The 27,725-nt window shown below is 40.2% G+C and overlaps 1 protein-coding gene across 1 annotated transcript in view; it reads right to left on the bottom strand.

The window, feature by feature from the left end:
* The window catches only part of lgr4 (leucine-rich repeat containing G protein-coupled receptor 4), a 32,962-nt gene extending 5,662 nt beyond the window's left edge, over positions 1-27,300 (bottom strand). Inside the window, exons 1-14 of the mRNA XM_063474666.1 lie at positions 26,453-27,300; positions 14,923-14,994; positions 10,385-10,456; positions 9,459-9,530; positions 4,663-4,878; positions 3,187-3,258; positions 1,827-1,895; positions 1,337-1,408; positions 1,075-1,146; positions 833-901; positions 679-750; positions 374-439; positions 175-246; positions 23-94 (exon numbers count right to left, since the gene is read on the bottom strand). Coding sequence (XP_063330736.1) covers positions 23-94; positions 175-246; positions 374-439; positions 679-750; positions 833-901; positions 1,075-1,146; positions 1,337-1,408; positions 1,827-1,895; positions 3,187-3,258; positions 4,663-4,878; positions 9,459-9,530; positions 10,385-10,456; positions 14,923-14,994; positions 26,453-26,634 — 1,250 coding nt within the window. The 5' untranslated portion in view covers positions 26,635-27,300. The remainder of the gene's footprint in view (positions 1-22; positions 95-174; positions 247-373; positions 440-678; positions 751-832; positions 902-1,074; positions 1,147-1,336; positions 1,409-1,826; positions 1,896-3,186; positions 3,259-4,662; positions 4,879-9,458; positions 9,531-10,384; positions 10,457-14,922; positions 14,995-26,452) is intronic.
* Between the last annotated feature and the right edge of the window lie 425 nt (positions 27,301-27,725).

Here is a 27,725-nt window from a genome sequence, read left to right as displayed (position 1 = left end):
TGTGACTGAAGGTCCTACTCACAGGTTGGTGAGCGCCCTGAGGGTGAGAAAAGCATCTCTGTGGATAACTCGGATTTCATTTCTACTCAGGTCTCTGTGTAACATAACAACTCAGTGAATTCACAAATTAGGCATAAAAACATTTGTTTATATTGCATGACTAAGTGGACTTACAGTAAACGGAGAGCAGAGAGACCTTGGAAAGTGTCTTGGTTAATTTTTTCAATATTATTGTGCTGAAAGTTTCTGTAAATGGGAAACATAATTTTATCAGGTTATAAACAAGCAAACATTTCTTTAATTGCCTTATTTGTTTATTTTTTCTGCCTTTTAAAGCTTTCTTTTGTGTAATGGCTTTTCGATCTTCACTCACATCTCCTGCAGCTGGGTGCAGCCCTGGAGGGAAGGTAACTGTTTTATCTCATTGTAGGACATGTCGCTGATGGAGGAAAACAAACAGCTTCAATAACTGCACAACTGGGACAAATTACAATGAAAGAACAAAGACAAAAAGGTTGGACTGTTCCATTTAGCGATAACTGGTCTGTAAAAATGAGTGCACAGACCTTACTAAAACACTATATATAGTTCTGCACTGTTCGACCTACTCTACTCTCTTTGTATGTTCCTAACGATTAATTACCTGCTGTAGGTAACAGGAAAGAGAATGTTTCTTACAGCGTTCGCAGCACTTTGAGGTCCTCGCACAGATCAGTGGGTATGGACGATATCTTGGTGCCCGACAGGGTCCTGAATATGAAAAACTACTCAGTCACTTCTGAAACACAAAATCGCACAAGCAGAGAAAGATGCCGCATCTGAGTTCACTCACAGACTCTCAAGGTTGTTAGTCCATGTAAGGATGGGGAAGTCCTGCATCATACTGGCGCCACGCAACATCCTGAAAACACAAGTTTGAAGAATAGTAAAATCATTATTACAGAGATCAAAGTGTGAGATGGTGTGACTTAAATAAGACTGACTGACTCTTAGAGCACATTCAAATTGCCTTTTTCATATATTTTTATTCAGCACTACCATCTGTCAGGAGTTGAGCCTGACGGAGGGACTTACAGTGAGTGCAGGCTGGACAGGTTCTGGAAAGCTGATGCGCCCACGAACGACAGAGGGTTGTCATAAAGATGTCTGGGAGAGCAGAGGGGGGAGAATTCAAAGCAAAAGTCATTCACTATGCGAGAATGGCACCATCTTCTGGACATTCATCTTTCTGAAGCCTCAAACTTGTATATGGCGTATTTACAAAGTTAAGCTATGAGTGTGCCATGTCTGTTTATAAATGAGTGTCTGCAAGTCAGAGGGGAGAGCTGGACCTTACATGGTTTTCAGCAGGGGATTGTTGTGGAAGGCCCCCTCGGGTATGGAAGCAATATCATTGCTATGAAACCCACTAAAGAGAGAAGGTCAAGGCGGCAGTGTCAGTAAACTTTCCACAGTTCAACACGTGGCATACACATTACTTATCAAAAAAACATGTTATCTATTTCTCTTTAAACATCATATCCAAAAGGTAAAAGCTCAGATATATAACGATGTAACAGCATTAAAGTCAACAGAATATTTTGTTTCTGTGTGTGACAAACAGAAACAGTCACAGAAATGAAGGTAGCTTAAAATAATTTCAGTATACATGTGTCTAATCCTCTGATATTTAATATAATTAATATTTTCCTCATTACATATCTGTCCTTTTTTAAACCAGAAAAAAAAGACAGCGACTTGCCTCAGTGAGGCATCAAAAGCTTCCTGGCTTTAGTAACAGTACAAAATGTCTTTCTCAGGCAGCAGAAATGGGGCAGTATACTCACAGCTCTTTCAGTTTGGGGAGGGCCTGTATTGCTTTGGGAAAAACCTTCAGGTTGTTGAAGTTAAGATCTCTAGACAGAGAGAGACACAGGAAATCAGCGCAGTTTCATCCATCGTTTTTCGCATCCAAAAATCAATGCAACATTCAAACAAGGACATCTACAATTAGGAGGAAAGACTGGTTTTGTGACTAAGGCCAGCACAGAGTCACGCACTAATGCTAATTAGGTTTCCTAATGTTTTATTTATTTATGGGGGGCTGTTCCCCCCCCCCCCCCCCCCCCCCCCCCCCCCCACACACACACACACACACACACACACACATTTTAGCCAGAGTCAGAGGAAAATTATCAGCCCTGTAAATATTTTATAAACACTTTTGTTAATTGGGGTTTCATGTACTCGGACATAACTGATGTTTTTGTTTATTAATGGTCACACATAATGGGGAAATGCATTGATTTCTGTCAAATAAGGTAACGGAGACTTATTGCCTCTAATGATCTACTGATCATCTGAGCCTGTTTCTTCCCCCAAAGGCCCAGCTCCAGGAAAAACCCCTGCTCGTTTCTCTAAATATAACAAAAGCACATTAATCTATTAAATATTAAAATACTGAATGCTTCCAAGTACACTGTGTTGTAAGAAACTAGTTAATAATCCATTTTTAATCAATTTATTACTGGGTTCATATTTTAAGCGAAAAAATAAATATTGTTGACAATATCCTTGTTCAGGTTCCAGAACTGAGACATATTCAGTTTCAGTCATAAGCTTTTTTTTGCTTAATAAACATATGCAATAACCCACAATGAGTTTGCCCCTGAATGTATGAATGAATGACTATTCAGCAAAAGCAAAGAAAGCCCTTCAAGTCCTTACCAAACCTTTCTGTCAGCAGCTAAACCTCCTGCCTCCACAGATACTACACACTTAAAGAAAAAAGATACATTAAAAAAACTGTTGAAATGTAATACTGCACTAATTTTATAAGCTTACTTGTGTCCCCTGTGCTGTATCATTGTGTCTGTAAATACCAACAACGGCTCAGAGCAAGTGCCACCAGATTATGTTTTGTACAGTAGCCATTTGCCAGGAGGTACGGCTGTCACTGAAAGGTTTTTCATGGCTCTGTGGCAGTAGGAAGTGAACAGTGGGAGGGCAGATTTGATAAGCATCATGTACTTTGCTCTATTTATCCTAGAGCAATTAAAGGAGGAAGTGGACACAATGATGTCTGGAGGACTGAAGCAGAGGAGGGTGGGGCGAGGGGGGAGATGTTAACATACACAAATATGAGCACCAACACGCACGCACACACACACACACACGACAACAATTACCATACGGCTGTGTACTTACAGTGTCTCCAGGTTTACAAGTCCAGAGAAACAGTTGTCTCCTATCTCGTTGATTCTGTTGTTGTGAAGATGCCTGGAAAAGGTAAAACACAGATCTGCAAGACCGTCGTACCAAAGAGAAATAAAATCATTCAATCATTCCTCGTGGGTTTTAATCTACTTTTCAGCTTTTGCAAAAATATTCCATGCATGATTTCTGAATGGCGCTTGTGAATCAGGTGTCTGTGCTGTATGTGTATATGCAAAGAGTCCTCCTCGCCTAATAGATTCAAGGTCTTTTCTTCCTGTTTATTCTGGCGTGTTTATACTAACCCTGCAGCAATGCCACTCAATGCGTGTGTTCTTGAGCGTGTGTTTATGTGAACGTATAACAGCAGCAGTGAAAAAAAAAAGGTCTGGAACAATCCCTTGGATTCGCAGTGCAACGCATTTTTGTACAAGCTTCTGGCAAAGGATGGTTTTAGGATTTCCCTTAATACATAAAACAACATAACTTCTGCGTCACTGCTCAGCATCAAGCTCTTTTTACAAAGATTTTGCTAACATTGATTTGCGATGTCCGGTGCCTGTGGCTCGTTTCACTGCAAAAACGCCCTCATGCATAAACACAGCAGAGAATGAGTAGCGACCTGTTTAGCTGACTTATTAAGCTGTAAGCTGTGGAAATAAACTATGGTATGTCTGTGTTTGGAGTTTGACCCGCAGTCAAGCTGAGGATACATTGATAGCTAAAGCTCAGCACAAAGAAAGGTATTTTATGTTGACTTGTGGTGACGGAATAATACAAATGATATATGAAAAAACACATACTATAGCTTACTTAACTCAGATGGGATCACAGGCAATACATTTAGATTTTACTAACATGATGTTAATTATACAGCCAAGTAGAAGAGATTTACCCATGACTCAGAAACTTAAGTACCTTTTAAACTATAGCTAAACTCACCCTATAGAGAGTTAACATGTGCTGGCATTATAACCTGAGAATCGTCCTGATCTTATTGACAACCCACCCCCGAGGAGTTTCACTTTGGCATCTCCCTCAGGCCATGTGAATGTTTGCAGTCACATTGCCTGCTTAATTATAGTTTTTCCAAAAAGTACACCAACAAGTTGTTCCTGCTGAGTTATTCTGTGTATAGTTCTATGAAAACTGCATGCAAAGGTCCTTTAGCTATCCTGGGGAATTTACTTTTATGTCAACTGTTCCAAAGGCAGGCTACTTAAACATGATGTTAATAATTTGATATTTATACCAACTATCAACAGATCATTTATAGATTTACATCCATCTAAAGTTAAGGCACAAGGCGGTTTGGTGCCCTATGACGTTCATCATCCGCCCTGCACTCTGCAGCATTGGCCCGACTGGCCAGAAACAATTGTCAAGTACACTGTAAACATTTGCGCTCAAATGCTGCTGTGCAGATTTTCATTCTAAACCACAATTAAACAGAAGCTTAATATAACTTACAGTACAACTAAACTGGTGAGGTTTGCAAAGGCGTTGTCTGGTATGTACAGGATGCGGTTAAGTGCCAACGTCAGAGCCTGAAGGTTCGCCTGGTGCCTCAGAGAACCGACGGGCACCTCCATCAGGTTGTTATCATCCAACCAGAGGTGGCGCAGCTGCTGAAGGCTTTCAAAGCTGTCATCCGGAACAGTTGTAATATGGTTGGCATCCAGACGACTAAAAAACAGAGCAAAGTAGAAACGCATGGATTTAATAAATACATATAGAAATTACATTGCAATAATGGCACCATTACCTTCACCCTCTACATTTTCTTGAGCTCTTCTCTGAGCCCTTGGTATACATTTGTTATGCAAATATATATATATTAGGGCACGGCAATATGGCCAAAAATATTTATCACAATATATATTTGGAAATTTGCGATAACGATATAACTGACGATATAATTGACGCGAGACAAAATACTTTACAACTCCACAACTTTATTAGTGCAAAAAACCCCATCAATGTATTGTCACTGAAACAAGCAGCTGGTGTTTTTTAAGTAAAAATATTAAAAATTTAACAGTGCAACGCAAATTCCTTGCTGACAGATTAACCAAAAGGCATTTCCAGTGAAAATTGGCCGACATATCCTGAGCATAACCATGTATAATATCCACAAAACTTAAAAAGAGGTTATACACACACAATACGGTAATATTATGTTAAAGCACAGTACGTATCACTCCGCAAGGCTCCTGCCTACGCTAGCCGTAATGCTCCGACAATCCATTAAGCGGTGCGACTTCGTAGCTTAGCAAAGTCGTACTAAAACATTTTTTGACAGATTTTTGAGCGCCGTGTACCACATAAAATCGGCTCGATGTCAGTAAGCACAACCAGAATTCATACATAAGGTGCACAGGATTATAAGGGGCACTGTCGATTTTTCAGAAAATCAAAGGATTAATTTTAAGAGCGACTTATTTTCCAAAAAAACAAAGTAATAATGATGGTCCGCTTGCATGCTCTACCAAAAATTGTGCTTTGGTGTGTATCTGACGGACGAAAGCCAATCCAGTTCCACACCACTGAAGTTGCACCATTTTTACAAACCAATTCTGGTTCATCCGTTTCATTCAACGATCCGCTTTCGCCCTTTTCATTCTCCGTCGCTGCCATGCGCGTATGAAAACAAAGGCACTGCGCATGCGTGTTTTACCCATATTCTATCGCGATATTTCATTTTCTTATCATTGCCTAATGTTATACCGGTATTACCATGAATGGTATGATATGGCCCAGCCCTAATATCTATCTCTCTCTCTCTCTCTCTCTCAATATATATATATATATATATATATATATATATATATATATATATATATATATATATATATATATATATATATATATATATATATATATATATATATATATATATATATATATATATAACTCCATGTGCTCCAGCTCCAACACAGAAAAACTGAAAACCCTGTGTAGATTTATGTCTTGATGCATGTTCAATCATCCAGGTAAGAAAATCCCAGAAAGTTGGTTCTATTCACGTGGATGGAACGTTTTGAAAACCATGTAGGTTTACAATGCTGAGGGGAATGAAAACAGCAAAATAAAATAAAACAAAATAAAAATAGGGGAAACAAGCAAAAAATAATCCACCTATTAAGAGTACGCCTGTGTCAATAAAAAGGTTTTTAGTCTGTTTTTAAATGTATGCAGATGTAATTAATCTCAAACAACAGGACCACAATAACTGAAAGCACCCTCAGTACACTTAGATCTAATTCTAGGAACAGTTAACAGATCTGCACCTGATGACCTGAGCGCTCTGACTGGACTGTAAAGTGAAATGCTTAAACAGGGTGGCTGTGGCTCAGCAGGTAGAACGGGAGTTGGGTGGTTCAGTCCCTGGCTGTTCCAGTCGGCATGCCAAAGTATCTTCGGGCAAGATACTGAACCACAATTTGCTCTCCGATGCATCGATCAGAGTGTGAATGTTAGACAGGAAGCACTTGCGCACAGTAAAAAGTGCTTGTGTGAATTAGGCAAGTAAGCGCTTTGATTGCTCAGGTAGAGCAGAAAAGCACTACCGGTATATAAGAACCAGTACTTTTACTAATACTTACTACTTTATTTAATTGGATAGAAATTGTATTAAACATGTAAACATTCTGTTACAACCCGGCTTAAAAGCCGCAACATAAATATGGAGACTAATACCAGAATTTCATAGAAAAGGGGTTTTATTTTAAATTACATAACAAGTGGGGCGTAACACATTCATAACTTTACTGACAACAATGGAAATCTTTCTCTTTTCTTTCTCTCGTTTTCTTAAACTATCCATGTTGTATATTAGGTGGTGTCAAAAGCAAATTACCTATATCATCATGTTTCTTTGGCATGTTCTATAGAACATAAGACAAGCCCTTTTGCCACAGTGGTTTAACTCACAGCCTACTTTTAACCCTCACTTCTGAGAAACAGTGAAACACCTGAAATTCTCCACGTCCCCACAAACTCGTAGCTAAGACATGAATGTTTATTTAGTAGCCATATATAGCAAACTCAAATTCTTTGTAGACAATTCACAGCATTTACATTAAGAAAAAGCAATATCTGCGTGTACCATGAATGTAACAAGATCCTAAAATTCTGATCACTGACAGTTTTGGGATTAAAAAAAAATAAACAAGAAGGTAAAAAAAGGATTTAAACAGTATTATGAATGCACAAGTGCTCTTTTCACCATCACCACGTTACGTTCTCCTGCTATCCTCCCTAACTGAGTGTCTCACCCTCCCTCAAAATTCCTCAAGTGTCTGGGCTGTAAGAAAAACAGACATGATTGACATTTAGCTCTCTACAGGCTTTATACAAACCAAGTCCTTACTCTGCCAGTGCATAATACTTCAGCTACAGACCCTAAAACCCCAACAGAGAAAAGACATCTGTTAAAAAAGGAAGAAGAAAGCCAGAAAAAAGAAAAGGGAGGACATATGGAGGGATACAGAGGAGTGATTATAGCTGAAGGCAGAATTTTCAGCACATTTCTCCAGCTGGATGCATTCCTACTTTAGTCTCTGTCAAACTCAAAGGCATGGTGCTGAAGAGAGGTGGTGTCTCGAAGAAACTGGTATTTTGAAGTTGGTGAAACGACACTATATATGAGGGTTAATGGAAAAGATAATTGTGAAAAGGCCGATGCTTACAAGCAAACGTAAAAACTCCAGAAACAAACAGAAACGTTAGCCACGGATTGGCTGAATAAGACTCACCTACAAATACAGCAGCGGAGTGATAAGAATGTGATATGACTGAAAGAATGTTCAAATGCCTCAAAACAGATTAGGCAAATAAATCATTTCAACAATCACTCTCAACATTTTAGTTACTGTAAAATTGCTGTGTACAGTCACACATTAAACAGGAGCCACTATCTACAAGAATTTGGTCCACCTGGTGCGCAACATAAATGCAACTCCACCACACACTCAGGCGTGAGAAAACAAGGCTATACAGTTTACAGCACAAATGCTTACATCTAGAACAGTTATTAGAAAAATTCAGCACACGTTTTTAAAGACTTGGAGCACAGAGCCATGCTGGCTGTGCGTTCAGCTAAATCCTAACGGCAACACATCTGCAACGTCAACACTAACATGATGAAGCTCAGGAGGTAAAGCGCTTACAACTGTCACTGTCTTAATTTTGCAGCTTAGTAAATAAATGTTTACTAGTTAGTACTGAACACACAATACATCCTAAATACTGCACAAGCTGAAAACCAAGATACTCAGTTATTCATTAGTTGCTGAAGACAACTTTTGGGAGTCAGTCCAAACCACACGGTAGTACTGTGAATCACATAGCGGTACTGCGAAGTAACTGGGATTTATCATCTGACATTTGGGAATCTTTGTGGTAAATTTAAAAGCGATCCCTCTCGTAGATGTTTACCACCAAAATTGTGGGCCAACTAATCAACACACCAAGAAGCTACAACACAGCCCTCCCCCAAAAATAATCCCAGTAAAAATCAGCGCAGCCGATTATTTTTCCTGTTTTTCACAACATGAAACTAAAAGCTCAGCTGCACAGTACAGACCCATTTGCATACATTTGTTATGCAAATTTTCAGCAGCGAATGTTATCGTTACATATCATAGTAGATAAACTGTCCTGCAGTGCTACTGTTGCTTCATTATCATCTTTGTGAGTACCCATCTTGGATGGGCTTGTTAGTTTGACGTTAAATTCCATTTCCACACTGTAAGTTGCTTAATACACTAAGAGTGCTTTGTTACTATAGTACATATTCCTAAGTACACACTTAAAAGACATCAGTATCTGTAAATTCTAGAAGAAACGGGCTTTTTAGTTATTGATTGAGCCTCTCTAATAGAAACACTGTATGTTTATAGTAATAATAACAGGACTTTTACAACAGCATCTCCACTTTTTGACCATTCACATTTTCCATAAGCAATCCAAAACAGACAGTTTTCAGTCCAGAGTTGAGGCTAAACTTTATTTCCCCTGTGAGACCACGTTTGGAAGTTTACAACCTTTTATAACTAATCAAACAATATATCTAAACAGCACTGTAATACAATAACAAAGAACTATTACAATCTCTGGAGCAGGCCTGTGCGTCGCTTCCTCCAAGGTTGATGCAGGAGAGGAAGGTCCACTTGAATCTTTGAAGGATTTTTAACTAGACAATACCCGGCACGTGCTTATACATGCTGCACGTGTGTGTACGTGTGTTCATGCAAATGACTTACAGAGACTGGAGAGAGTGAAGGTTCTTCAGTGCCGAGTTTGGCACCGTCTTCAGCTGATTATTCTGGAGCATCCTGAGGACAAATTGGAAAAAATATATCTGAATATTTCAATTATTTCAACTCTTGTTACAAAATAATTAAATTCATTTCCTGAGGTTCCCGTCCATACGCTATCACGTGGCTTCACTTTGGCTATTATTACTCACTTTAGAAAACGGAGTTTCCCCGAGCAAATACAGACAACCTAAAGTCTACAAAGTCTCCCACAACTTTTGTGTGTTTAATAAACTTAAAACAACATCACATTCCTGTCTAACAATAACTCGAAAGTCTAAAGTTTGCAAACAAATATGAAGAAACTGTAAATGGTGACCCTGACCTGAAGTGAACATTAACTTAGTCTGCCTGAAGCCAATATACAGCCAATTATTTTCATTTGTGTACTTATAAGTAACATGAATAAATCACTGGATATGACACGCATATATAATGTTTCCATGTGTTTCTGTTTGCAGTTTCTATTCAAAACTTCCCCTGTATATCAGCAGGACTTTGAACTTTTGGCTAAGTGCACAATCTACAGGACTGTGCTTTGTTTGTCACTCTCTGTGTGCAAGCACACTAGGGTGTGCTGCCTGATGTAAATTTTGGAGTTCTAGCTTTTAAAGCAGAGCATGTACGCAGTTCTCTGTTGGGGGTTCCCATATACACAGTCATAGCTGGGGAAGGGGTGGAAAACTACATTTAGTTTACACCAAGTGTATGCCTAGCCTGTCAGTAACTGACACTGCCACAATGTTACCGCAAACTGCAATATTTACTCTCTCCCCCAGTGTGTAGAAAACACTGTCACAGCCGTAAGTGGGTCTGTGTGTGTTTGTGGGGGTATGTGAGTGTTGAGATTGGCAGAGAAGGCGAATGCTTACAGGACTTTGAGCTGATGCAGTCCAGAAAAGGCTTCGGGGTGGATGAACGACAGGTCATTTCCTGGAAGTCGACTGGGTGAGAGAGAGAGAGTCAAACTTGTATTTAAGACATTTCTCAAATGATCAAAAGCTGAAAGAGGCATTTAAGCAAAAATAGAACAGAGTGTAAGAAAACTGCAGACTGGGTTTTATTTCTGAAGCTATGCATTCGGTTGAGGACTTCTTCATATCCAGCGTCTCTGCATATCATGTTCCAGCTAGCTCTCAGGGTGAACACGGGGCCTGGAGTGTCAAAGACATGCGTCTGTGCCCCTGGCCTGTTGTCACTTCATCTGTCACCCATGAGAGATTAGAGCTGTTCCTGGATATCCCCTGCTTAAATCCCTTTCTGAGCCTCCAAAGCATCACTATGAAGTGCTCTTTTTAGAGAGAGTGAAAAATAATTCACCTCTCTGAGGCTGACACAAGCAGAGTTATTCCCTTTGAACAGTGCTGCCTTGTTACATTTATCATTACACAGCTCCTTCAGAGCATTTATGAATAATTTGAGGCTGAGGGGACAACTCCCTTTCCTGTTGGAAACAGGAAATATATAGGAAATATGGGTGTAAATAAGCATGGGACAGACTGACTGGGATACAGAGCCCAAGTATCCTATCTAGCCTGAGAGATTAGCAACAGATTTATCACTCTGCAATGCGAGTCAGGCCAGGCTAAATTCCCTGCAACAAGAGCTGCTGGGTGTGAGCCTGAGAATCAAGGCTGAGTGTATTAGAAGACAGTTTATCCGACTTAAAATTTGTCTTTCTTTGCATGTCACGTGTTCAAATTTATTTGAGAGTTAGTGCACTTTAGTGCACAAATTTAATTGGTTGGATTAAGGAAGAGGTCAGGTCAGAAAGTTAGTAAACTCTACACATAAGAAGCAAAAAACACAATAGATTCAAATGTGTCCGCTCTCCCCCTTCAAGATCGTTTCCTTGTGAAGTCTTGCGTCTCTGCTGGCACTGCTGCAGATGTTGGAACAGTCTGCAGGAGTCTCGTGCTGACCACCTGCACATCCTCATTTGTCACAGCTTTAGCATGGCCCTTAAACTCATGCAGAGAGAAAGCATTAACTTCTGTGTCAAACTGACCCGACCTTCATGCCGAAGACCATCAGCTGTGATACAAGCAGGGCATCTGGGATCCAGAGAGCAAACATCAGACTGGGTGCTTCTCATTTGATCATTGACAGGGATTGTGCACTACCCTCAGGCTTGTAAAGCCCTGAGACATCTGAGGGAAAACGTTTGGCGGAAACTTTCTAAACCATGGCGCGTGCCATAACGTCATCGCACACTTTCCAAAATGAAATTCAAGTTCAAGGGTTTACATTTTGTCACTGGGGGAAATCAACGGTGCGTTGCAAATGTGCGCCTGCAAGTGGTCAGAACAGGATTTCTAAGAAGCGCTTCACATGAGCCGAGCTCATGGTGAAGTTTGAGCTGGATAACAAACCTTTTCGGAAACATCTCACAAAAAAACTGTCATACATTTACTGTGGTGTTATACTTTTTGTTATACATGTTCTTTAAACACTAAGCAGTTTTCTTATAGTTACATGTACGCATATTGCACCACAGATGATTAATACAGAACCTTCCTGAGAAAAAGATTTTTTGTCATTATCTAAGTAATCTAGTGGTGATTTCTAGTGGTACAAACTGGATGCAACGGACAAAGAAACACCAGGTAACCTTGCAAGATTTGTACATAATGGGCCTTGTGCTGTAGATTAGCAAACTATATCTACAATATTAAACTTATTAAATCTGCTTTCTGTTAGAGTTTATATCTGCTCACATGAATAAGACTTAAAAATATTATAATTTAATTGCAGAATACCATCAAGCCATTTTATCCATCACATTTTTTCCTGTTAGAGTAATCTAAATAACTTGATAAATTCTGATTTTGGACTTGCATGATACGCATGTTTCACAGCTGTTTGACCTTAACATTTAGTATTAACTGTGAATGTTTGCCAGCTATTAGAGGCTGCTACCTCGCACTTTGAGACAAACCCAATTATAACCTCCAAAGCAGAAGCCTGTAACTCACAACACCAACAAATCAACCAATAAATATAAACATTTGTTTCACTTCCGACTTAAAGTTTGTCACAATGATGTCTTGCAACAGAATTTGGACTTCTAATTATTAAAGACCAGTCTGCAGGTATAATCTTGACTGCAGCACAAGTTGGCACACGCATAAAGACGCCTATAAATCAAACATGACATTAATCTTGTCAGTAACTGTTGAGTCACTCTTGTTCATTTCCAAAAGATAGTGACCAATGTGGCTAATTCGATGTGACTAACTCCATGGGAACTCACACAACCCAGAGCTTGTGGTGACTGTCACAAGCCGCTAATTACGACGCGCAAACACAGTTTGACAAATCATTCAGGTTTCTCAACATTAAAAAGGTTCCCCGCCTCTTGCATCTTTCAGCAAATTCAGCACATGTCTCCTCAGGGCTTTGATGGATTTCACTGAGGAAAGGCTAAATCCTTTCCTTGTGCAATACCACTCCCACAGGTCTGCCTCTGTCAACAGCAAATTCACTAGAAAATGCACAGTTTTGTAGCAGTAAATAAAAACAATACGATTACTTTCTATCTGGTAAACCACTGTGGGTAAATCAAAACAAGGACCCCCTCCCACACATGTGTAATGCACACCTATTTGTACAACTATTAGTACAGTTACCTGTGATTATACAGGCCTGATGTCATTTCCTATCTACTCACAGCAGACGCACACAATTTGAACGTGATCTGAGCCGTATCGTCTTCTGCCCAGCAATAGTGGCTGAAACTTTAACTTCTCAGAAATGAAACCATGTTATAAAAGCAGGAATACAGAGTAAACCCCATCACAGAACCACCATTTCTTCTTTATATACTTTATAACTCAACAATTTTCATTACACTGTAATATATTAACTTTACTTAAACCCCCCCCCCCCCCAAAAAAAACCCAAATACATAAGCTTACATTTACTAAAATAATATGCCAGATTCTGCAACTTATAATTATCAGAAATAAAGAAACTTTTATGTAACCATTTCAATGCACAAAAGAGAAAAAAGATGTGGACCATGCAGCTGCAACCAAAAATATTTAACAAGGATGACTAAAAATAATAAACACATTAATGTTTTAAATCTTTGTGTCACGAAACTAAACATATCAACGCTGACTGACTCAGTTGACCGCAATTCCCTCTTGATACACAGAGAGCCAATCAGTCACAGGTTACTTTAAAGAATATAAACAAATGGTGAGGGAGACAGAAAATACCTCTGTCATCACGTCTGTTGAGCTTTGTTGTGCCTTTGGCAAGAAAGAAAAAGAGTGAAGGAGATTGCGTGACTAAGAAGGAGGGAATATTCCTCCCTTTTCTGTGCTCCTGTTCTGTAAAGGGATGGCCTGCACTTTTTTCTTTTTTTTCCCCTTCTCCTCCTGATCTCTTTCTCCCCGTTTTTACCCTCAGGGCCCATGCATTGGTTCACTGACACTGCTGAAGCCCTAAAGCGAAACAATCGTCCACCAGAATTCACTGAATACTGAAGACTGATACTGCTGATAGGCTCCCAGAAAGGTTGTTGTTAAACAAACACAAAAATGAGCTAAGGGTTTTTATCAATAAACCCCTGGAAATGCCTTCTCCGGAAACAGACAGCTCAATGGCGGTCAGACAGTTTTGATGATCTAAGACGAGACAGAAGTGGCAGCGAGACTGGGTGGGTTTTTTTGGCCTTGTTTCCATAGAAACCATTGTTTTGCCCTCTTCCTTCCTGCCTTGCATTCCTACACACAATGCGATGAAAAGTAAATTGCCCCTTCCACAAAGCAGGTTTGAGTGGTACACTCGATGAAGATTCTGCCGGCTGAAAGATGCACAAGGGGCTGGAAAAAAAAACAACAACAACAAAAATACACAACCGCATCGAGTCAAGTGGAGCTGGAACTGCCCGAGTACGTTCACTCGCTGGTCATTTTTCTCGGGGCTGCGTGTTACCTGATACCAGGTAGACAGATTTTTATCTCTGGCACTCAGCAGCGCCGAGCCAGACAGCAAAGTATTTAAAGAGCAAAGAAATAACACCCACGAAGATTAGATGGAACTCCACTCCAACAAAGCCCCAGAGCACAGATGTGCTGTTGCCACCCTGATAATCCCTTAAAAGCAAAAATCCACACAGAATGTCACATGATCGTTGCCTCAATGCATGTTGTCTTACCTCACCTTTTTAATTGAGCATTACTGCACCTTTTATTATTGCCCTTGCTCAATTCGTGAATGGTGAGTGATTCGTAACCTCAGTTAATGCTACGCTTATCTCCCTCAGCTAAGAGGAAGGGCACGCTCTGTGCACTTTACAGTGCAAGCTAAAATACCCAGGTGCGTATCATAAAGACCAGCCCTCATGTCAACACTGTACAGAATAAATACATCATTTAAAGGGGGGGGGGCATGTACTCACAGTTCTTCGAGATAGGGGAGGTTTTTGAATACGTATGCTGGAAGCTCAGTGATGTTGTTCATGCTCAGGTCACTGTGGAAACAGGAAAAAAATTTGTTTGAGTTCACCGATACATTTGCAAAAATCACTTTTCATTCATTCAAGACTCCTGTTTTTTTTTTTTTAAGTTGCTTTCTTGGCTTGATTTTGCACTCATTTTCCAAGTGTTCACTTTTACGTTGATTATAATAGTTATCCCCTCATTTTCAACAGCTGTAAAGTATTCATTTAACCCTAGATTTAAATAGTAAAATACTCAAAATAAAGTTTTGCTTAGTTGCAAAATAACCTCCACGTGAAATCATCTGTCTATGAAGCCTGATTTTATCACATAAACTAAACATGCAGACAAGAGATATTACCGTGATGGAAGATTTTGATTGCCATTGCAGCCTATTTACACAAACAATAGGGTCGTTAGATCATTCGTCCCCAACGGCAGCTTTCTATCTTTGACTGTGCCTGCATGACTCTTCAACTTCAACCAAAAAAAACCCTTGAAAAAGCCCTTCTCTTTAGCCCCAGGGATCTTCATTTTTCAAATCAACAAGTAAAGATAGGCATGTAGCAGCATGAAAAATATGCACAGAGGACTTGATTTGCTTCCCCACCAAACCTAAAGTGAGTGTATGTGTGTGTGTGTGTGTGTGTGTGTGTGTGTGTGCAAGCCTGTGTTTACATATTAATAATAATAATAATAATAATAATAATAATAATAATAATAACTTTAAAAGTAAGACTTTATTGTGATTAGAACTGGCGGTACAATGTTTTCAGCTGGTGATGAAAAGTAAGCGTCTCCAAGAATAAAAGAACGGAAAAGGATGTCTTGGGGTTTACTGCGGATATCACGTCTGGATGCCTACTCCTAACATGTAAAGAGACATCAATCCACAACAGAGACGGATAAAACATCCGGTATTCGCGAATGAAGCAACCCCCTGCACCCCGCTCTCTCTCCCCTCTCACTCCCTGAGTGGCCATCTTGAATTTCACTGCCAGATCTCTCTTGGACCTTGTGTGTGGGCCCCTGAATCTTACAAGGATCATATTGCTCTTCCTCTGCAGACCCAGATACACAAACACACACACACAGATACATAGCCAGGCAGACACACAAACACACACAAAAGCCTTAAAAGGCAGGCCCTGACAGAACCCTCATCATCCCTGCAACCTACAGCATGTCCCATCTCCATTTACCTGGTTATCCAGTTACCATATAGACTATATAGACACAAACACACTTGTATCAACAGTCCTTATGGTTTTGTTCCTACACTGACAACATCTCAAGTGGTGTTCCCCAACCACGGCTGCAGTGGTCAGATGGATACATCCTTAACCACATTTTTTAACCTTTTGACTAAATCATCCACGCAGACTGTTGAGTGGCCTAAACCACATGCCGTTCTGGGGAGTACAGGAGGCTTGAATGACTCTATCACACTTCCTCCCCTCCCACTGTGTCTGGCTGCTTTACTCATCAAGGTCCTGGCCTGTCCCTGCTAAGACAGATTGAAGAGGACACTAAAACTGCAGCTGTGATAAATGGTGACAAGCCTAAACGCTTCTACAAACAGGTATCTGCAAATTTCTATCCCGTGTGCCGTTTGGCTTCATTTTAGCAGCAAGGAAAGAGATAATCTGAGAAAGGTATGAGATGTGCTAAGAGAAGAGGAAAATATGGAGAGCTAAGGTGAAGCAGGGATATATATTCTTAAAGTCAAAACATAGGATCTTAAAAAAATGCAATCTAAATCTGTCAGATAAGTTGGGTCAAGGCAAGCAAGCGCTTGCCACAACACAAAAATACTACATATAAAACTGTGCTGAAAGTGTTGGCACCCACACAGACATTGTTTAAAATATTTAAAACATCTCTGAAACTTCTTACATTCTCAAGTAATTATAAAAAAAAAACTACAACAACATAGCTATTTGTGACCTAGAACCAATTTCAGGCAATTTTTGGCATCTTTTTAAAATCATCAGATTAAGAAATTAAACAAAGCACAGGTCTGCAACCTGCAGCCTGTGGGTTCAAACTGAGTACAGGTATAAAAATTGCTAAATTACCACAAACAAAGTCTTAACAGCAAGCTTACATGTCAGTACTTACACCTGATAACTACTGGGTGTAACTGTTGCTCAGCCCCTTTAACCACATGATTCATCTCTCTTGGGAAACAGTGTGACAAAATTTCAGAGAGAACAAGAGGACTTATAAGAAGAAGGAAATAAAAAAGCACTTGCGCTGATTCTCCAGGGAGCTAGCTGTCTGACCAAACCTAAACAGGAACCGGGAAAGGGCTTTAATTAGGGTCTGAGGCCAAGATGCCAAGAACTACTGTAAAATAACTCGAGAGGTCATCGGTTCCTGTGGGACACTTCACCGGAAGAGAAAACAATCGCTGCAGCGCTTCACAAATCAAGCTTGCATGACAGAGCCGAAACACAAAAAAGGGGTTGTGTGAGGCACTTTTTATATCCTTTTTATATGCTCCTAGGTCTCGGATTTTTCCAGATCTTGTGTTGTAAGAGCAAAAAAGTAAAACATACAGACTACTGGAGCACACTGTGCCACCTTTTTCCTCAGTCTGTAGATTGATGGCTGATCTATTTCATTCTCCGTGTGTGACACTTTCCACCAGTTAGATAAAGAAATGTACAATAAGCAGAAAATGGTAGAAACCTTAATAGAAATATTTGACTTTTTTAAAATAGTCATTCACTGGGTAAATATTTTTAAATTCAGATCTTTGTTTTTTCAAAATGTGGAAATATACTCTGCTTCAGTGCCTGATACCCTCATGACATACTCACAGCAAAAGCTAAGCAATGCTTTCATGCCACACAATTACATAAAGAAGACATTAACTGCCGTAAAAACTGATTCAAATACACATGAGTATGGAAAAATTTCAACTGTGCTGTTAAAGGCTTGTCAGCTGGGATTGATCCCCATAGACTCGGCATTCTCGTGATGCCTCTAACAATCACAAATTTGAACAAGTTATTGTTTTTGTTTGTGTGACAAACAAATTGCAGGACTTCTTGGTAAGTTCTTAAAGTCACCCAACAGCCACTGGCTTTCATGAGCGACTATTTGTGGGCCTCAAAAAACACAAAACTATCCAATAAAGAAGCAGAAATATAGCAACAGCCAGCAGCCCTCCAACCACAAGCACACCTTACTCTGAGTCTACTTTGTTCAGTGAGGGGCTGAAAGAAGAGAGCAGCTTGCATGTGAGCAGTTGCCTGGCTAAAGGCCTCTGAAACCCTCCACTCCACTGAGCTGGACTAAGAATTAACCGATAATTACAACTAGAGCAGGGCGATATAACCAAAAATATTTATCACGATATACATTTGAAAATTTGCGATAACGATATAACTGACGATATAATTGACACTAGACAAAATACTTTACACCTCCACAACTTTATTATTGCAAAAAAAAAACCATCAATGTATTTACACTTAAACAAGCAGCTGTTTTTTTATCTGCAGTGCAAATGCAAATTCCTTGCTGACAGTTTAACCAAAAGGCATTTCCAGTGAAAATTGGCCGACATATCCTGAGCATAACCATGTATAATATCCACAAAACTTAAAAAGAGGTTATACACACACAATACGGTAATATTATGTTGAAGCACAGTACGTATCACTCCGCGAGGCTCCTGCCTACGCTAGCCGTAATGCTCCGAAAATTCATCAAGCGGTGCGACTTCGTAGCTTAGCAAAGTCGTACTAAAACATATGACAGATTTTTGAGCGCCGTGTAGCACATAAAATCGTTTCGAGGTCAGTAAACACAACCAGAATTCATACATAAGGCACACGGGATTATAAGGGGCACTGTCGATTTTCAGAAGAATCAAAGGATTGATTTTAAGTGTGCCGTATTTTCCAAAAAAAACCATGGTAATAACGACGGCCCGCTAGCACGCTCTACCAAAAATAGTGCTTTGTTGTGTATCTGACGGACGAAAGCCAAACCAGTTCCACACCACTGAAGTTGCAGCATTTTTACAAACCAATTCTGGTTCATCTGTTTCATTCAGCGATCCGCTTTCGCCCTTTTTATTCTCCGTCGCCGCCATGCTTTTTCCGCCATGTGCATATGAAAACAAAGGCACTGCGCATGCGCGTTTTACCCATATTCTATCGCGATATTTCATTTTCTTATTGTTGCCCAACATTATACTGGTATTACCGTGAATGGTATGATATGGCCCAGCCCTAATTACAACTATCTTAAGAATACTGTCAACTGCCATTTATAAGAAAATTATTAGGACAAACCTTAATTCATGGAAAATGCATGCTATATAACATACATTGAAAAACACATAATAGCACTTATTAATAATACACTTATTAATAATATTAATACACTATTATTAAGTTAAGCAGGTGGTTATGTCGGCTTCATTTAAGCTAAATTGTGACAAAGCATAATCAGAAGACCTGTTGCTATGGCTACAGTTCAAAATCCTTGCACACCAATGGTGGTTCAACTGTTGACCTGAACATTTTATTTGCTCTGGTTTTTAGGTGAATATACACCCACCAGCCATTTCATTAAAGACACATGTTCAACTAGCTCATTGACACAAATATCTAATCAACCAATCACATGGCAGCAACTCAATGCAATTAGGCATGCAGACGTGGTCAAGGCCCCGACTATATTCTGGTGGCTGCTTCCAGAAGGATAACTTGCCGTGTCACAAAGCTCAGATCATCTCAAACTGGTTTGTTGAACATGGCAATGAGAACTCAAACACCCTCCATGGTCACCAGATCTCAACTCACTCCCACAGGGATGTCAAACTCAGGTTAAATTCTGGGCCACAATCTATACACTTTGATCTTATGTGGGCTGCAGAAGTAAAACTACAGTTTCTCTCATTGTGAATAAGTTTTACTATACATTTAATCAATGAACTATACACTCAGTCTTAATGTAAGAAGAGAAGAGCATTTTCAACATTATTTCACAGAATATATACGTGGTAAAGAAATGCTGCTGTGGTAAAAAGAAATCTGTCAGCATTACCTAAGCCATATGTGTCAAACTCAAGGCCCGCGGGCCAGATCATTTTATATAGATTTATTATTACTGTTATGCATGGCCCGGCAATATGAGGTGCTAATAACACACAAACAACAGATCCCATAATGCAGCGCTGCAGCCTCCTTTTCGAACGCTAGGCTACCCAGGAACATTCCCGCGTCAATCAAGTCAAACTTCTGTTATTGCGAAGCTAGCCCCTCACAACGATGAAGAGAAAAGTTGATTCTGAAAACAGAGCCTTTCAGCACCGGTGGGAGGCTGAATATATGTTTACAGACATTGCTGGTAAACCCGTGTGTCTTATTAGTGGAGCTAATGTGGCTGTAATTAAGGAATTTAATTTAAGACGGCACTACGAGACAAAACATCAGGATAAGCTGAAAAACCTAAATGCAGAGCAGAAACTACAGAAAGTAGAAGTCTAAAGAAGAATCTAACATTTCAGCAGACGTTTGTCACCAGAGCAAAATCACAAAGTGAAGCTGTTGTGAAAGCAAGTTTTATTGTAGCAGAGGAGAAAGCCAAATCAGCCCGGCCATTTACCACTCTGAAGTGCTGCATGATGAAGGTGTCCAGTCAAAACGCAGATTTTGGCAAATGTGAGCCTGAGGAGAAATACGATTGCTGATCGGGTTTGTGAGATGGCCACTGATTTAAGAACACAGTTGTGTGAAAGAAGCAAAACCTTTATTGCATACTCTCTTGCTGTGGATGAAAGTACAGACATGATGGGCATTGCACAGCTGGCCATCTTCATCCGTGAAGTGGAAATATTGGACATTAAATTGATTCACGGGACAACGACAGGAAAAGACATTTTTGAAAACGTATGGCAAAGTGTAACCAACATGAAACTACCCTGGGACAAACTTGTTGGACTTACAACAGATGGAGCACCGGTGTTGTACGGTGAAAAAAAGTGGACTAGTCGGCGGGATGCGAATAAATATGCAGGAGGAGAACTGTACCGGTGAGTTAACAGCATATCACTCACTTCATCATACACCAGAAAACGCTGTGTGGTAAAGTCCTAAAAATGGAGCATGTAATGATCACCGTAACGCAAACCGTAAATTTTATCTGAGCTAAAGGTTTAAATCACCGTCAATTTCAGTCTTTTATGCGGGAAATAGATTCAGAGTTTGCCGACATTCCTTATCATACAGAGGTCCGTTGGCTGAGTTGGGGAAAAGTTCTCAATAGAGTTTTTGAGCTCAGCAAGGAAATCTGTCAGTTCATGGACATGGCATGTATGATGCGGTGAAGGCATTTCAAGTGAAGCTGTCACAAATGCACCAGTACAACTTGCCTCACTTTCCCTATTGCCAAGTAATGTTGAACCAAGTCAGCGCAACAGTGTTCCCAAATGCGCACTTTGCTGATAAACTGAGCGCACTGAGTTCGCACGGCGATTTGGTGACTTTGAAGCACAAAAAGAGAATTTCGAGCTGCTTCACAACCCATTTATGTGGAAACTGCACCTGTGCAGATTCAGATGGAGCTGCAGTGTAATGGTACACTCAAAGCAAAGTACAACACTGAATGGCCCGCCCAGTTTATTAGTTCCATTCCTGAAGCAATGCCCCAGCTCCGTCTACATGCGGCTCGAACCTTGTGTATGCTTTCATTTATTTTTTTCTGGGGTTTTTGGCAGCATGTTCATATTTCTAACTTACATAATTTTGACAGGATATATTTTTATGAAGAACAAAATGTTTAAAGTTAAAGTTTATTTTTTTAAGTTTATTTATTCTGGAATAATATTCCTGTCTGTTTTTATTCATATTTATGTTTAAAAAACATTGTTTTAGTGTGTTCAATAAATGTTTATCTTGTTTGGCCCGCAACCTAAAGTGTGCAATGAGTTTTGGCTGTAAGAAGTAAATGTGTAAAATTACAGAAATTAAAAGGTAAAGGGAGAGTCGGGCTCTATCCTAGCAAAGTTAGAACGAATAAAGTGTCAGACAGTCCTTAATGGGCTACAGGAAAAATAAAATACAGCTTTTAGAACAATAGATTAAATGTAACTAATGTACTACTGACCTACCAATTTCTGGAAGAAGAACTGAAAATGTGCACAAAAGCCCATCCTGTTATAAAGATATGCGATGGCATTTATGAGGGTATTACTCTGAGCTATGGCGCAGGTTGCACAGCAACACTGCAGTTAAACTGTTATAATGTAAACTATTGCACAGGGCAGTAACTGATTGTCAAGTTTTGCAAATGCTGTTGGAGTGATTAAAAAAAAATAAACAACGAACCACAATTTCAGGTAAAAAATTTTAATTGCAGTTAGAATCTCAGATTAACAGTTAAATGTGGCCATGAATCATTCATGTTTTCTTAAACATTTGGTCATTTAATGTTAAAAATATTAAAATAAAGGAACCCAATTAAAGGCAACTGCAACTATTATGGGGAAAAACAAATAGCGAGTCGAAACAGCTCCACTGAACGTTTGGGTTTTTTTTTTTTTTAACTTTAATCTGGTAAATTAATTACTTTTTGAGAATTTTAAATGACTGGTCTCTACTTCACTGGTTGACTTATTTTACAAGAAAAGTAAGTATCACCCTTCACAAATGACTCCATTACATCAGTGATGTGGAGCCTCGTAATTCACTCATAACATATAATTAAGGTTGTTAAACAGTTCAAGATACTGAACACAAAACATACAATTAGATTAATGCTAGAGAACACTTCACAATAATTTAGCACGACAGCAAATAGACAACATGATGATAAGCATTTCATGTGTATGTGTGAGGCAAACTGGTGGCTCTGGTATATTAATGGCCAACAAAGCATGTTGGATGACTCATTTTAGTATTGAAGTACTTAATCCACCAACTAGTTGGTGGGTAAGCTACCAGGCTAACAGCTGTAGTTCAAGTCCATCCACAGGACAAGAGATCTACTGGAGAGGCAGCTGAATCCAATCATTTAACATCCACCATATTACCTAAGTGCCACCCTTAAGCTGATTTCCCAGACTGTCATTTGCATATCACCTGCCACAGTTTAGATTAATTTTCAAGGATGTGGTCTCACATCCTTTTGAGTTACCCTGAAACCTCTTCCAGTTATCTCTCTCTGACATTCTAGAAGACCAGACACTTAAGTAAAAAATCTGAAACCCTGAGTTTCTTGTAGAGTTTTGTAGAGAATTTCTGAAAAATCTCTGAACGTTTGAAGCTTTGCAGGTGGAGGACGGAAATAGGTATACCAATAAAGCTCAGTGTTAAGAACTCAGAGAGGATGTTAATATTCTTCCATCCACAGCTCATCCTGTTTGGAAGCAGGAACTACTTACTGGCTCCTTTCACCTCTGCTGACCAAGAACAAAAGTATCATTCAGTTAAAAATGGATTGAGGGCACCAGTGGTGAAGTCGGCAAGCTCTACCAGCAGAGTGCAAGACCCATGACGCCACCCCTCCATTCCCCTCCCAAGTCTCAGGCACCCTCACGCTATGAAAGGACCTAACATTACTGAGATATCAGCTCTAACAATGCCTCTATGCTTGCTTAAAATACACACGTTTGTGCAGACACTGTAGCAAAAGAGAAACCTATGTGGACACTCTGTGACAGGTACACTACAAGAGTGTTTGCCTTGTCATTGGCTGAGGGGCCTCTTCTTCCATCTGTTTTTCTGTGACAGGCCTGGTTCCATTATAGAAGCCAAAACTCAAGCCCCTGCGGGCTGAAGGTAAGAGTCCACGCCAACACTGTCATATGATTTATTGTAAAAATGCGTTGTCTCCCATTACCACGTTTATTTTTTCCTTCATGACAACGATACACTATTCCACAACATTGAGATCATTTCCTTACCTTTGGGCGCTGAATCTGCTGCTGTGAGCGAGCACACTTGTGTTTGTTTCTTCACACACCTTCTTTCCTGATGCTGGCACTCACCAGGCCTGGATATAAAAGTTTCTACTTTTGGAGTGTTTCTGATTCTAAACACATGATAAACAAATGGCCCTTACTGTAGTGACAAAACGCTCATATGAGACATTTCCTTTACACTTCAGCGGACCATTGTGGGTGCATTAGCCCCGAGAGAAGGAGCCCTTGCAGCTGCAATATGTCTCACTAATCCATCATGATCCCTAACCCCCCCCCCGCTCCACATACAAAAGACGGAGGGAGTAAGAGAGGACAACTAAAGTTCAAGAGACCAGGAAGGGAAAAAAAGAGAGGGGGACAAGCAACCTTTCACATACTTTAAGTCTCAAATGAATCCATTAAGCGGTTTAAAATGTGTCACAGAGCATTTAGATTGCTATGAGTAGGACAAACTATGAGAACCAAAGACACCACAAGCTCGCAAACAACACAGTGTTTTCCTTTTTGGCATAAAACTAGCCAACAGAGTAGCAGGGAGAGCAGCAGCGTTTTTCTGTGAAAACACTGCACCATATTGTAATTCAGATGTCATAATATACTGGTGAACCTTTTATTTTGTTTTTACCCAGAGGAGCAAGTATGCCGAGAGGTTCAGCTGTAAGCCTCATGCGCCATGCAACCATTTCCCCTCTGTTTAGTTCACCTCACACCTTCAACAATGGGAATTTCAAGTGGTACACTGTCCATTCTAGTGCAGCAGGGCTTTGGCCGCCGTTCTTAGAAGGCAGCACAGCAGCACAAAGGTTTCAACAAACAAGCCTCTACACTTTTCTGAAAGTCGCATGCACTTTTGCACATTTAACAAGGCCCAAACTCAAAATGGCTGTTCGCATGTGTGAAGCTCGAGTGTGTTTTTCACGCGGGAACTGGCAGAGTCAGCGACTAAAGAGTTACTTTAGTTTGTGATTAACCCAGAAGTTGTGACACAAACTCTTTCTTCGTGGGCCAATCATCAACTGTATCTGCACTGCTCCATAAAAGACCAAACCTACCTGGTCTCTATTTGCTCAACTTGTTGTAAAAATGAGTGCAGCAGTTAAACATAGCCAGACTTACTGTGAGAATGTGATAAAGGAACAGGCTTGACTCCTTATTTTATTGTTTCAATCTTACAGTAGAGGGAACAAGACACTGCTGGCTACCATCCATGCATTACTCACCCAAATCTAGCCCTATTTGTGATCACAGCACTTGGTACATTACTCGGTGATTCAGTCATTTTTCCCACAAAAACCTTTAAAGAAAGAGTTGGATAAGTTGTGGCTTTACCTGGAGGATTTATTTTAAATATATCTGTGATACTTGTGTTTGCATGTCAGGAGCTAAACCAATGTTTAAATATAATATTTCCACATAGACTGTCCATGCAGTCTGCACAGATAACAAAAGACGGAGAGAGTAAGACGGAGTTTACCCATGGTTCAGGTAAAGCAAAAATCAAGAGAAACTTTAACTGTATTTGGCCCCTAAATGGACAGTGCTTTTGTAGCGCTTTTCTACTCAATTTGAACACTCTAAGCGCTTTCTTACAACAAGCCTCATTCACCCATTCATACAAACACTTTTAACCCAACATTCACCCCCGACTGATGCATCGGGGTAACTCCGAGTTCAGTATTTTGTGGGATCCAGGGATCGAACCACAAAACCTTCCAATTTACCTCCTGAGCCACAGCCACCCCACTGGAGAACATTTCATTGATCATGGCAAAAGTCAGACATCACCGAGTTCAAATGTACTTTAAAAAGGCCTCCTGAAGCTGGGCAGTATTTAACCATAACAATCGCAAATAGGTAAATATGTGTATTTCATTTCTTTGCAGTGTGTTTTCCTTTTTCCTTTATGTTGTCATGCACCATAGACGACAGTTTTGCATTAGATCAAGTATTGCAAAATCAATGTATCGTGGGAAGCTTCATAGTAGCATCATAAATCTTTCACTTCTCAGTGTCTACTGCTTTCACTCTATGATTAGTAGCAGATACTTTCTTATAAGGAACCACTTTTAGTGGCAAACCAAGAAAAAAGTTTCAACCTGTGCTTAAAAATGACTTTATTCACCTGTTCTGAAAACAACTTATGCACATCCATCTATCAGCTGATTCCCTGTTTTAAATAATAACTGATAATCTAGTTAGTTATTAGCTACAATCATTACACATCTCGTTACAACATTAATGGAGGCTGTGCTGCTATACTGATGCTATAATAGTGATAAGTCCTGAAGATTCAGCTGTGTATAGTTTGTTTCTGAACTATGCCAAGCTTTTGAGTGTTGTGATGCATTAGATAACAAGTCAGCTTTTCTAAGTCTGAAATCCTAACATCCCCGGCAGGACATTCCCTCCATCTGCACTAAGTTTACCCGGTGATGTTCAATGGCCATCACTCACTTACGTCGTAAACACAGTACAGTAAACGATGAGGCAGTTTTTAAGTGTGCAAATAGCTTGTGTTTCATCATAGATGCTTGGTTGTCACTTACAGGTAGTAGGTGAAAGTACTGAGCCCGGTTGGGACGGCGGTCAGCCCTCTCCCGGAGCAGTCTGCACCCCCATCTTCATCGCAGCTGCATGAGAGCGAACAAACGGCCGTCGACTGCCCTTGACCGGTGGCACCGGGGCGAAGCAAACACCACAAACAGACCCAAAACAGATCCACACGCATTTTCTCCTCTTCGGTTCAGGTGGCAGCGACGGGAGAGGGGGGGGGGAGAAGTGGGGCCTTTGTTTGCGGTTTAATCTACTCCGGACGTCGTCCTCTTCTCATGTGGTTTGGTAGGTTGTGAGGCATGAAGAGGTGAAGCCTAACCGACGCTTTTCAAAACAAAACCCCAGCGGTTCAAACACTTCATACATTCACAACCCAGACCACACAAAACAAAAAGCAAAAAAAAAAAATGTACCCACAAAAGCGTTTAGCTAGCTCAAAACACAAACACTGCCTTCGAAGACGGCCAGTTTACCTTGGTGGGAAACATTTCTCAACCCGTGTGTCGTATTAGTCCGTGAAAATAAAAGTAGCTCTGCTGGCGACAGGAGCGGTAGCCTACCTTGCGTTTTTTTGCGTTTTCGCTGTCCCATTAAATAATCCCCCCCTCTGTAAAAGAAAAGAAGAAGAAAAACACTAGCAGTGCTTGTTAGTGCGTCGCTGAAAGGCTGGTCCGGGGGGCAGTCAGGTCTTCAGCTAAACATAGCGGACGTTTGCGTCCCGGTTTGTTTCCTTGCGGGAGATCACCGTCAGTTTTCAGCCATTCCTCACGTTCCTCTCCTCTGCTCCTGACATCAACAGCATGCTTGTAGCTCGGCAGGCACCCTACCGGACAACCTGCAGCACTGGGCCCGGCCTGTGTAACACTGAAACCTGCACCACCGCATCAGGCAACCAACCACTGCACACTCCCCCACTACACACACACACACACACACACAAAAAGTCAGGTAAAAGTGCTCACACATGCATGGAGGACCACTACGGCTGCAAATTTTCTTGCATGAATGTGCTGTTGTGCATATTAGGGACCGAGCCAGCTGCTTCTTCAGCCTTTCAATTGTATATAAGCATGAAAACTTCTCAAGAGTAATCGTGCAGTAAACATGTGTGAACATGCGCACAACATGCATTAATGTACTTTAATGGTTGTTAAATGCACAGGTAGTTCATGGTGCAAATACACAACCCAGTCTTATATATGTAGTTTTACATTATATTTAAGATAAGATATACATTATTATACAGTTAGAACATCTCTGAATAAT

Source organism: Pelmatolapia mariae, linkage group LG1, assembly GCF_036321145.2.
Source record: "Pelmatolapia mariae isolate MD_Pm_ZW linkage group LG1, Pm_UMD_F_2, whole genome shotgun sequence".
NCBI classification, from domain to species: domain Eukaryota; kingdom Metazoa; phylum Chordata; class Actinopteri; order Cichliformes; family Cichlidae; genus Pelmatolapia; species Pelmatolapia mariae.
This window is presented reverse-complemented; position numbering and strand designations above follow the sequence as displayed.